Source organism: Anabrus simplex, chromosome 14 (assembly GCF_040414725.1).
Source record: "Anabrus simplex isolate iqAnaSimp1 chromosome 14, ASM4041472v1, whole genome shotgun sequence".
NCBI classification, from domain to species: Eukaryota; Metazoa; Arthropoda; class Insecta; order Orthoptera; family Tettigoniidae; genus Anabrus; species Anabrus simplex.
The window spans coordinates 78,710,725-78,724,042 of NC_090278.1; the positions used below are offsets into that span (position 1 = coordinate 78,710,725).

Below are 13,318 nucleotides of genomic sequence, written 5' to 3' on the forward strand. Positions count from 1 at the left end.
CAAGGTGTACAGTAGCAGTATTTAGTATTTATTTATTATTATTGTGAACATGTACTCAGGGCGGAAAGCCTGTTGTGTTCATTAATAAATACAATACAATACAATTCAGAAACATATGTACATCAATAAATCAGCCCTATAGTTGGCTGGAACCCTAACAGGTCCACCAACCAATGTCAGAGTAAGCTCAAATATCACTAACGAGGAATAGTAGGGAAATGAGGAATGGGATAGTTTATCACTGGTTTCCTCAGCAGGTCAAGGTTTTATTAACCCTAGAATTAACCAAAAAAAACTTTTGCAGGCAAAAAATACCACAACACAGTGCTTAACATCACATATTTACAGTCTCAAGCTCTACACTATACAATTGTGCTTATCAAACCAAAACTTATCACAGATCATTGGACATTAGGAGTATGTTCATGCTCTTTCCTAATTTTAAAAACAGAGGATATACAGTTGCCTGTAATGAAGCTTCAGAATTAAAATTTGGTGTAATTTACTTCAAAACACTCTTTGCTACAGAACAATTGAAATTTATGCTCTCAAACCTGTGATATTACATTTCAGAGAGCAAAATATGCAAGTAGATTTACGTCGCACCGACACAGATAGGTCTTATGGCGACGAAAGAGCAAAATAATTATTTACTTCATCCTCACTGGTGTCAAACCATCTGAGATTATCCACCTGCTTTTTTTCTACTGCAGTCAGATAACTGTTTACTAAGGTAAACATTCATTTTGCATGCAATAACTGAAAAAAAATCATCAAAAAATACTGACCACTATGCTGGAGGATGATCCTAAAATTTATTCTTTAACATTTCAGACACTTCACACTTTCCAGTGAATGAATGAATGAATGAATAATAGGACGGTTTACTCATATTGTCGCTCTTGTCCTTTCATTGTGGCTGCAACAATTTAACTGTAATCTCACTAAAACTTAAACTTTCAGATGGCGAGTATACATTATTATTTTTACCATCTTCATTATCACCAGAATTCAGATTTTAAAGGTAATCCCTTTTTATTATTAATTACAGAGTTCAAACCAGAAAAATTGCATGGTTTTGAATTCCCATCTTTCTCCCTTTTTAATCCATATTTCTTATTTTGGTCCTTTTTATTTACAAAATATTGAAAAATTTAGCTAATAACCCTTTTTTTTTACTAACCTGTAACTTTCTGAGACAAGTTAAAAAAGTCTATAATCTTTTGCTCTATCAGGCAGGTAACATTTTAATTGACAAAATATGCCAATGAGAACTGTGACTTACAGGAAGCTTTTGTGCATGCACTTTAAAATGATATAGATATTGATTCCCATAGGGCACCTTAACTTGTCACCAACATGAGAGGCCCTGCAGAATACTGTTCATGAAAGACACTCAACATTTCAGTAGGACTCATCCAATGAGACTTGTACCACATGCTGCTAATGAAGGATATGAAAAGACTCAATATAATTTGTTCAATGAAATTATTTAGTAAGTTTAGACGTTTATGAAAACTAACATAAGTTATGAGCAGTTTAAACTTCGTGCTGTCAGAGTGAGTGTTGGGCAAAGGTGGCTCCAAGCACTAGCCAACTACGGAACATAGTAAGCTGTTTCATGAATGATTTCATAGGCAGTGACAGTAAGATTATCTACTGATTGTTTTGTGACATCACTATTACGGTAGATGGAAAACATACTTGTAATTTAAAAAAGAGAATACATCAACATCACCATATGTAAGACATCAGAAAAACAATAGTTTTAAAAAACATAAAATTAAAGATTAATGAAAAAAAAAAATTAATACCAATGGGAAACCTTACTTAGAAAAAATCTGTGAAGTGGAAGTTCCAGTTCTAAAACTTCCCACAATCCAGCAACATTGTAGTATTGCTAAGCAAAAAATATGTTTTGTAGAATGGTGGATAGTAATGTCTTCTCTGCAACTTATGAACAATACTTCTTTTGAACCATACTTCCACTTTTTTTATATTTTTGGTGTTTCTTACAGCACAAGTGTAAGCATATTTCCTGAGTTCTTTGGTTATAGTAATTTGAACACTAGCAATAAGAAAGTCTGTCAAAATATAAACTAAAATTCAATGTATAAAATGAATATTTTAATACTGAAGTAGCTTTGTCCCTAAAGTTTGGAGAAGGTTTATATCTTTATTCACAAAAGACTTTAGGGATGACATTTTTTTCCATATTTAATTATATGATAACAAGAAATTCAACAAAAAACAATAATTTTATAGCATGTGAAAAACTTACACAGAGAGAACACAATAAGTCACTGGTTACCTTAGCTGGACTTAACACAAATTACTGTTCCACCAGATCACCATAGACTATGAAACAACAAACGAAAGTCACGTCTTACTCTGTACCTCTGGTTAGATTATAGTAGACGGCACAAGTGTTCTACGTCACTTGTAGGGGTATAAAATGAGAAAGTCTGTCATTGGTGTCTGAATGCTGCTGGAAAGAGTGACTTAGGAGAAAAACTGCTCCGACACAATACCCTTTGCTAATGGAAATATTAGAAAGGAAATAAAAGTGAATAACAATATTATTTTCAGTCTCTTAAAATATCAGATCCTTGGGTCTTACTCTACCAGTGTTACAAAACATGTTGCAAACAATGGGCTGCTCAACTAAGCAGAATATATTGAGCTGACAGTGGAGAGGTGGTATGGAATGACGTTAGTAGAAGAATAGGCTTGAATTCAGTTTTTAGAAGTAAGTAGGATCATAATATGAAGCTAAATTTGGAATTCAAGAGGGTAAATTGTGGCAAATATTTATTTACAAGAGGAGTTAGGGATTGACATAATTTACCAAAAGAGGTGTTCAATACATTTCCAACTTTTTTGAAATCATTTAAGAAGAGATAGGGAATCTGCCACCTGGAAGACAGCCCTAAACACAGATCATTGGTGACTGATTGATAGTTTTGTGTTTGGGAATTCAAAGTCCTCTGGTATCAAGATGAGATTATTTAAGTGTTCTACCTCCATCTCAGTATTCTTATTTAAGAAGTCAGAGATGTTATTAGACTTTGCTGTGTTATGACCAACTGATGAGGATGATGATGCTTGTTGTTTAAACGAGTGTAACATCTAGATCATCAGCCCCTAATGATCAACTGAAATGCAAAATTGCTGTACATAAAATATACATTGAGATATACATTCACTCGCCATTGTAGTACATAGGATGAAAGTAATGCCTTATGGTCTGTCCTTAATATGATAGGGTACCCAAATACAAGACTTCTCCAGTATAATCATCATCATCATCATCATCATCTTCCTTCTAAGTATTGGGCCATGTGACACGTTACGGTCTTGCATTTTACTTTTTGCAAGACTTGAAAGCAATCAAATGTCTCCAGTATAAGATAGCATAAACTAAAGCAGATCTTATATCTTCAATAGTACTGACAATATCAGTATTGACAGTATGGCCATTATCTTCGTGCCAATCAGTCTAAATAGCACCCTACCTTACAAGAACAAAATTACTGACAATTTTGAACACATTTCTGCCTAATTGGTAGGGTGAACCGGAGTGGTTAGTACTCATCCTTTATAATCATGTGAAGTTCTCTCAGCTTATGGAATGTGCCTGGCGAATGTTTTGAATGGTCCTCAGAAGATAGCAGTTAAATGTTCCACTAGTTTTAATGGACCTCTGTTATAAACTATGACAAATCTGTGGCTCTTAGATTTGTGTCAACAAATACTGCATGCATCAAGCAGAGGAGCACATTATCCATTGAAAACAAGTATGGTTATGTAGAAAAGAACAATAATTCCATAAGCAAAATAAGTATTTCTCTGAAACAATAATCATTCTGAACATTCACAGTTGTGATTGTGAGTCATTTGACTCTCTGGAGATGTAATGAATATCCATCAATAAGTAATGACCACTGTCATAATAAAATTAATGTAAATAATTAAAACATATTACATTTAAATGTTCCATTAATCCTTAAACATCATCATCAGGCACTAGAATCAAATGTTCCTATTTGCAATTTCTACAAAAAATATAATTTCCTCTAGAAAAAGTTCAGTGTTCAGGCATGTCTACTGAATGAGAACTGCCACTTAAGAGGTAAATAACATAAAATTAGTGAACATCATTACCTCTATTTCAACTTCCTCCTTGATTGAATGTGCAATTTCACCACCATCCCCTGCTTCATCAAATGTTTGTTGACATGGTTCCACCTTTATCTTCATTGAATTAACACAGGGTAGCTGAACATCATCATCCTGCAAATCATTACATGTAACATGCAAATATTCAAACTGAAAAATGTATATAGGATCTAGGAAATAAAACTTAAATACTAATTTAAAAAATAACAGGTGAATGTGAGAAAAGGAAGAAATGTCAACAACAACAAAAGTAAGAGTAAGAACAATTTTCACATTTACAAGCATTTTTTCTCTTCTATTACAGAATTTAAATTATTTTTATTTAAATAATATAAGATGAACATATTATGCTCAATTTAGGGCTGCCATTCATGAAAAATCAGTGTTCTATTTGCACTGAAAAATTTCTGATTGTACATTTTTATTTTTATGATGGAAAGAGTTGAGTACAGTAACAGTATTGCTATGTTCCACTTGCCACATTATTTAGAAGAATGTAAATATACAAAACTTGAACTAAGTACAATATTCTTACCAAGTTGGGTAATTTCTGTTGCTCAGATGTCCATCCTGGCTCACATTTGATGAAGTGTGCATCCTCCATAATTTTGAAAACTCTTAGGAAGAAAAAAAGAAATTATACTCAATTATACACAGCTTGAAATCAATTTTCAACCTATTAGGTAATATTACGTACATACAGTACGTGTTGAAGAGACGTTAAGTATAGAACAAAAATGGCCAACCGGACACCAATGAGAACCGTACCAACAACCTCCCAATATTGCATCAGTTGCTCTACCAATTGAGCTATGGTGGCCTAGGTCATCTTTGTTCAGTTGGAAAGGATCAAAGCTACAGGTCTGGCACTACTGCCATCATACCATAGAGTGTGTTTAAGTCCCCGTTGTGGGGCAAGTCAATGAATATTGAATTTTCATGACCGCATCATAATCGCAATCGACTTTTAACCTATCAGGTCATGTTATGTACATGTAGTACGTGTTGAAAAGGTCATAAGTTATGAATTTCATTAAGGTCTGTATTGACAATTGATCACTATCGAAGCGTAGGAAGGGTCCACCTATTCAATACCATTAGCTTGTATATTGTCTTATAAAACTGGGACTACTTTTGCCCCCATATGTATATATATATATATATATGGTCATCTTCAGCCACGCTCCAATTGGAAGACATAAGCACACATTTAACCAATAATAATATAAACACTCTGGTATGGCAGAATTTACAGTTGTTTGGACTTCATCAATGTTTTAAATTAAGACTCTAAATTATGTCATACCAGAGTGTATATATTATTATTGGTTATATGCGTGCTTATGTCTTCCAACTGAAGCATGGCTGAAGATGACCAAATATATATGGGGTTAAAACTAGTCCCAGTTTTATAACACAATATACAAGCTAATGGTATTGAACAGGTGGACCATTCTTACCCTTTGATAGTGTTGAAAAGATGTTAAGGGGAGAGACATAGCTCAGCACGGGCAAAATAGACCAATATTCATTCGATTGTTATATATGCTACAAACGTTGTTGACAAAATCCTGCACCTACCACAAGATTGGCATGCTTAAGAGCAATCAGAAGCAACTTCAATAATGTCAAAATTCTAATTATAACATTTAAAAATAAAATGTTAAAAATTTCCTGCCTTTTTAACAATATATCTCGGTTTCCTTCATAACTCTCTTACTGAAACATGGATAATTATGATTTCTTCAGAGTTTCCTTCCATAATGTTTTACTACAATCTGTACCTCATTCAGAACAATAGGATTTAATTTTGATTTTATATAACATTTTTATTTAAAAAGCTATTAATATTTTCTGGTGCTCGGAATAAAAACACGACAAAAAACCAAATCACAGTCTATGTTAATGATTCAGGGTCATTTTGTAGCTGGAATTTTGATACACACTTTAAAAAGGGAAAAGTACGAAAATTCTTGTAAACTTGGAATTTATAAGGGAAACAGTGATATGCTGTTAAAAAGGCGGGAAATTTTGAATATTTTATTTTAAAATAGTAAAATTATTAAAATTCTGACATTATTGAAGTTGCTTCTGGTTGCCAGGAAACATGCAAATACTGGGATATGTGCAGCAATTGTCAACAACAATTGTGGCATATTTAACAATCGAATGAATATCAACCTATATTTTTCCTTTGTTAAGCTGGGTCTCCCCCCTTAAGTATAGAACAAAAATGGCTTACTGGACACCTGTAATATCCGAATCCACAACCTCCCGATTTTGCGTCGGTTGCTCTACAAATTGAGCTATGGTGGCCTAGGTCATCTTTGTTCTGCTGGAAAGGTTCTAAGCTATAGTTCTGGCACTACTGCTAAAGTCACCCGTTGTGGGCCAAGTCATTGAATTTGAATTTTCACTAATGCACTGTAATCAAAATTGACGTATTAGGTTGTGTTACATACATACATGCGTTGAAGAGATGTTAAGTACAGAACAAAAATGGATAACAGGACACCAGTAGGAACCTCCCGAAGTTTTATTATTGATCAACACGTGTAATAAGCTTATTCCTAGTAATAGGTATAGCATTTATAGCATACGTTAGGGGCAAATATCATTCTGCGGCCCCACAGTTACTACAAACATTTTATCAGCTGTACCATACTTAGGAATTGATTTTGTATTATTTGGAGTGAATCTCTCAAAATTGCAGTTGAAATTTCTTGTAGAATAGTAGTAGGGAGTCAAAACCTTTTCAAGATATTCACAGAGAAATTTGTGATTGTTCCGTGCGCACCAAGCAACATACCAGTAACTTCCCAGTAGTTAAATTTATACTTGTGTCCCAAGTTGCAATTTTTTGTTAAAATTTGTATTACGTCACATCAACACAGGTAGGTCTTATGGTAACAATGGTATAGGAAAGGCCTAGGAGTGGGAAGGAAGTGGCCGTGGACGTAATAAGGTACAGCAACAGCATTTGCCTGGTATGAAAAGGGAAACAACAGAAAACCATCTTCAGGGCTACTGACAGTGGGATTCAAATGCACTTCATTCCGGATGCAGGTTCACAGCTGCGTACCCCTAACCGCACGGCCAACTTGCCCGGTCCAAGTCACAAAATCAAGGCTCATAGTGCCTTTTCTTTTCTCTATCAACCTCTTTGGACTGCTTTTCATCTCGCTCAAATCTAACTGCTGGATGGATAATAACACCTTTGTTATATATCCTATCAATGACAACAATGTGTGTGCATATAATGGGAGCTTTGGTTGGCATACAGGTTACTTCTTCATAAACTTCGAACTGGTTTGTATTTGGAAGCAGTCAGTTGACTTTCTTCTTAGTCCATGGTGCTTGTCATTTCTTAAGAGCTCCCCTCTGCGGCAGAAACCAAGAATATGAGGAAGGGTCTCAATCTTGTTGCATTCATAGGGCAACGGGCATCAAAGCTTCTGAAAGGAATACTACAAACTGCAAAAATATTGCAGTTCATCTTTATGGCATTTGTGCATTGAGAAGATCTGCTAGTATGGAAGCTGCCTGCTACATCAGAATAACAGAGTTACATCCTGTTGATGGTACACTCTATAGTCAAATGTATTATTCAACATATCTCAAAGAAGCTAAAAAGATGTTTCAATGTGCGGTTGTAATGAACTTACATTAAAACAGGTGCATAGAGGTCCCAAAAAAATACAGTGATCAAACAAACATTATAACATCGTGGCAATAGGCAGCTGTGATTAGTTGAAATTACTGATATTCTTATCCCAGACAGGTCACCGATTAATTACCTAATAGTCACTTAAAAAATACAATTTTACTGAGCAGTTGGCCATGCAATTAGAGTCACGCAGCTGTGAGCTTGCATTCAGCAGATAGTGGGTTCGAACCTCACTGTCAGCAGCCCTGAGTATGATATTCCATTATTTCCCATTTTCAAATCAGGCAAATTATTAACTTAATTAAGACCAAAATCATTTCCTTCCCACTCCTAGAGCTTCTCTACCCCATCATTGCTATTAGACCTATCTGTGTTGCACCAACATAGATAAGTCTTGCAACAACGATAGATTTGAAAGACTTTGCATGTCCTATAAGTGTAAATATATCGCAAAATGTTTAAGATCTAATGGGCATAATATATCACCAATGGGGACATACATCATCATACTGGGAAATTGTGTTAAGTCTTTAATTCTTGTAAAAGGCATATTAGCAGCCAGTTTTGGTCACATCTTAAGAAATGACATATACTCCATGATACAACTTCTAACAGTAAAGCACAATCCATGATATGGGAAATAATGCACAGTAGACAATGCGATTCCATGATGATGGCCAACTTTCTGCAAGGAAATAGCGTCAAAAGAAGTCTTTTGTTGTGTTTTTCAAATTTGCTTTACGTTGCACCGACACAGGTAAGACTTACGGCGATGGTGGGATAAAAAATAGGAAGGAATATATATATTTTTTTTTACAATCTGCTTTACGCCGCTCTGAAACAGATAGATCTTATGGCGACTATGAACTAGAAAAGTGCTATGAGTGGGAAGGAAGCAAGGCCGTGACCTTAAGTAAGGTACAGCCCCAGCATTTGCCTGGTGTTAAAATGGGAAACAACCAAAAACCATCTTCAGGCTTGCCAACAGTGGGGTATGAACCAACTATCTCCCGAAAGGAAGCTGATAGCTACGCAGCCCAAACCGCACACCCACTTGCTCAGTATGAGAAGGAATTGAACATGGCCTTGATTGACCTACAACCCCAGCTAACATTTGCCTGGCATGAAAACATAAAACCATGGAAAACCACCCTCAGGCTTGCCAACAGTGGAAAAAGAATCCACTATTTCCCGAATGCAAGCTGGTAGCTAAGACCAGAAGAAGCAGCAGACACATAAAAGAGCAACCATCGTGTGAGGTTTCGTCTCCATATGTTGAATGGTTTTGGAAGAATGAAGAGATTTGTTCTTGAGTCTCAATCCCCATTTAACTCCGTAAGTAGTAAAATGCCTTTCAAACATTTTCTTTTTTAACAAATAGGGCACAGAAGTAACCATCATTCGAAATTTTCTTTGCACATCAAATGGTTTTGGAATAAATGTACCTGTTCGGTACTTTATCCCCGTTGATGAATACGAGCCTAAGAATGAAACGTTTTTTCAAAACTGGACGTAACGCTGGTGCGAAGTCCGAGAAAGTACGGTTTTTTGTTTTTTTTTTACGTCGGATTACTTGTAACGATTACATTTTTTTTAAATACTTGTAATCGTTAAGTTTTCCAGAAGGTCTACTTGTAATTTACTTCTTGAAATAAAATTGTGCCAGGTGGAGTAGCTTGGTCGGTACAGCGCTGGCCTTCTGACCCCAACTTGGCAGGTTCGATCCTGGCTCAGTTGGGTGGTATTTGAAGGTGCTCAAATACGTCAGCCTCGTATCGGTAGATTTTTTTTTTTTTTTTTTTTTTGCTAGGGGCTTTATTACATCGCACCCACACAGACAGGTCTTATGGCGACGATGGGATAGGAAAGGCCTAGGAGTTGGAAGGAATCGGCCGTGGCCTTAATTAAGGTGCACCCCCAGCATTTGCCTGGTGTGAAAATGGGAAACCACGGAAAACCATCTTCAGGGCTGCCGATAGTGGGATTCGAACCTACTATCTCCCGGATGCAAGCTCACAGCCGCACGCCTCTACGCGCACGGCCAACTCGCCCGGTATCGGTAGATTTAGAGGCACGTAAAGGAACTCATGTGGGACTAAATTTCGGCATCTCGGTGTATCCGAAAATCGTAATAGTAGTTAGTGGGATGTAAAGCAAATAACATTATTATTAGTAGATTTACTGGCAAGTTAAAGAACTCTTGTAGAACAAAATTCCGGCACCTCGGCGTGTCCGAAAACCGTAAATGTACTTATTGGGACGTAAAACAAATAACATTATTATGTATGTATTTATTAATTGAAGATAAAAAATATTTTCGATTCTTTCAACCTACCACCAGTGTGCCATTATCGAATCAGATAAGACAGACAATCAAAGAACAAAGCAAATCGTGCGTCCGCTGACTACGGAAGCCTACTATGCTATGTTCCTCAGCTCCATTTGTGCTTGTACCGGTTGTCACCGCGCAGCCATGCTCCTCAGCTGGACCGGTCTGTCACTGGACCGGCAGCGTGTCACCGCGCTCTGCAGGCTATGCCATGCTCCTCAGCTCCATCTGTGGTTGGACCGGTTTGTCACTGGACCGGCAACGTCTCACTGCTCCAGTCGTGTCACTGGAGCAGGTGGAGCAGTGACACATCATTTCTGGACCGTCACACCTCTAATACATACTGAAGATATCCTCTTAATGACCCCAGTAGTCTTTATCATGATCAAATGTTCGCGGAAGAGGAAAATTAAAATGTGCCCAGTTCGAAATCAAAATTAATCTTCAGAGTTCAGACGACAATGAAGGTAAAAGCATGGGCGAAGGAGAACAAATTTGAGATTAACAACGAGAAGACGGTACAGATGTTCAGAAAAGGCAATAAGATGGCTATGGACGACATTGTAATGTTTATTATTATTATTATTATTATTATTATTATTATTATTATTATTATTATTATTATTATTATTATTATTATTATTATTATTATTATTATTATTTTATAAACCTCTACAAATAGTCGAGAAATGCAATTGCTTGAGCATCACCTTTCAACCTACCATGACATTCTTCAATAACCACGTATTAGAACGACAACTGCAATCAGTGCCATTCACAATGTAGAAAACCTACCCTGATGTGCCAACTCTGCCATTTTTAAGCCAAAGACTCCCGATTTACAATCTTTCCTCCCATTCTCTTGATCGGAGAGATGTATATCTCGAAGTAGAGCAGGATTAGTATTCTTGTACCGTTTAAACATCGCGTATTTTTCCTCGTTCCTTCAGGTGGTCTAATGTTCTAAGGGGAAGGAGATTGCAGGCTAAGGGCTCTATTCAGGATCAGAATTCAGGACAGGTGTCCGTGCGAAATCGGTACGAGTCACTCCAGGTAGAACAACAGAGGGAAGATGAGGGACAGGGAACTGTTGCTGAGATGTGTGGAAGTAGGAGGAAGGGAAGAGGTAGGAAAGGAAAATGTAGAGTAGAGGATAGGAAAAGACAGGTGGAACAGGGTCATGGGAAGGAGAAAAGGGATGAGGAAGTAGCTTCTGCAGCTATCAGGAAAGATAGGGCTGACCAGGAGGGGAGGGGATCAAATGAGGTGGGTAGGGTTGAGGCTCTGGTCATGGGGGATTCCATCGTTAGACATGTGGGGAAAGTGTGTGGAGGAAAGGGTACCAGGGTAGAGTGTTATCCAGGAATTAGGTTGAGGCAGATGTTGAGGAAAGTAGAAGAGAGGGAGGAGGGGAAGGAGAAGGTGGTAGTGTTTCACGTTGGTACCAACAACGTAAGGCAAGCTGATATAAGTACCAACATAGTTGGAGATGTGTGGGATCTGGTAAATGCAGCAGGGGTGAAGTTTAAGAAAGCGGAGATTGTTATTAGTGGAATACTGTGTAGAAGGGATACTGACTGGAGGGTGATTGGGGATTTAAATGAGACTATGGAGTGGGTATGTGGGAAACTGGGAATGAAATTTCTAGATCCTAATGGGTGGGTAGGAGATAGGGATCTGCGCACAGATGGCCTTCATTTCAACCGCAGTGGTACGTATAAGTTAGGAAATTTGTTTGGAAGGGTAATAGGGAGGTACATTCAGGGAAACGGGATGGCCTAGGAAGCGGTAATAAGGGAGCAGGGAATTGGAAATCAAGTAAGGATGACATAAAATTGTTAGTGATGAACTGTAGAAGTATTGTAAGGAAAGGAATAGAATTAAGTAATTTAATAGATATATACACTGACTGACAGAGCAAATGCAACACCAAGAAGGAGTGGTTCGAAAGGGATGAAAGTTGGGGAAAAAACAGAGACGGCACGGACGAATAATTGATGTTTATTTCAAACCGATATGCAGGTTACACAATGCGCACGGCATCGACTCAGTAGGATGTAGGACCACCGCGAGCGGCGATGCACGCAGAAACACGTCGAGGTACAGAGTCAATAAGAGTGCGGATGGTGTCCTGAGGGATGGTTCTCCATTCTCTGTCAACCATTTGCCACAGTTGGTCGTCCGTACGAGGCTGGGGCAGAGTTTGCAAACGGCGTCCAATGAGATCCCACACGTGTTCGAGTGGTAAGAGATCCGGAGAGTACGCTGGCCACGGAAGCATCTGTACACCTCGTAGAGCCTGTTGGGAGATGCGAGCAGTGTGTGGGCGGGCATTATCCTGCTGAAACAGAGCATTGGGCAGCCCCTGAAGGTACGGGAGTGCCACCGGCCGCAGCACATGCTGCACGTAGCGGTGGGCATTTAACGTGCCTTGAATACGCACTAGAGGTGACGTGGAATCATACGCAATAGCGCCCCAAACCATGATGCCGCGTTGTCTAGCGGTAGGGCGCTCCACAGTTACTGCCGGATTTGACCTTTCTCCACGCCGACGCCACACTCGTCTGCGGTGACTATCACTGACAGAACAGAAGCGTGACTCATCGGAGAACACAACGTTCCGCCATTCCCTCATCCAAGTCGCTCTAGCCCGGCACCGTGCCAGGCGTGCACGTCTATGCTGTGGAGTCAATGGTAGTCTTCTGAGCGGACGCCGGGAGTGCAGGCCTCCTTCAACCAATCGACGGGAAATTGTTCTGGTCGATATTGGAACAGCCAGGGTGTCTTGCACATGCTGAAGAATGGCGGTTGACGTGACGTGCGGGGCTGCCACCGCTTGGCGGCGGATGCGCCGATCCTCGCGTGCTGACGTCACTCGGGCTGTGCCTGGACCCCTCGCACGTGCCACATGTCCCTGCGCCAACCATCTTCGCCACAGGCGCTGCACCGTGGACACATCCCTATGGGTATCGGCTGCGACTTGACGAAGCGACCAACCTGCCCTTCTCAGCCCAATCACCATACCCCTCGTAAAGTCGTCTGTCTGCTGGAAATGCCTCCGTTGACGGCGGCCTGGCATTCTTAGCTATACACGTGTCCTGTGGCACACGACAACACGTTCTACAATGACTGTCGGCTGAGAA

At 38.8% G+C, this 13,318-nt stretch overlaps 1 protein-coding gene across 1 annotated transcript in view; it reads right to left on the reverse strand.

The window, feature by feature from the left end:
* Positions 1-13,318, reverse strand: part of LOC137502991 (zinc finger protein 501-like) — a 49,446-nt gene that overhangs the window by 30,004 nt on the left and 6,124 nt on the right. Inside the window, exons 2-3 of the mRNA XM_068230297.1 lie at positions 4,715-4,796; positions 4,165-4,293 (exon numbers count right to left, since the gene is read on the reverse strand). Of these exons, the coding sequence (XP_068086398.1) occupies positions 4,165-4,293; positions 4,715-4,783 (198 nt within the window). The 5' untranslated portion in view covers positions 4,784-4,796. The remainder of the gene's footprint in view (positions 1-4,164; positions 4,294-4,714; positions 4,797-13,318) is intronic.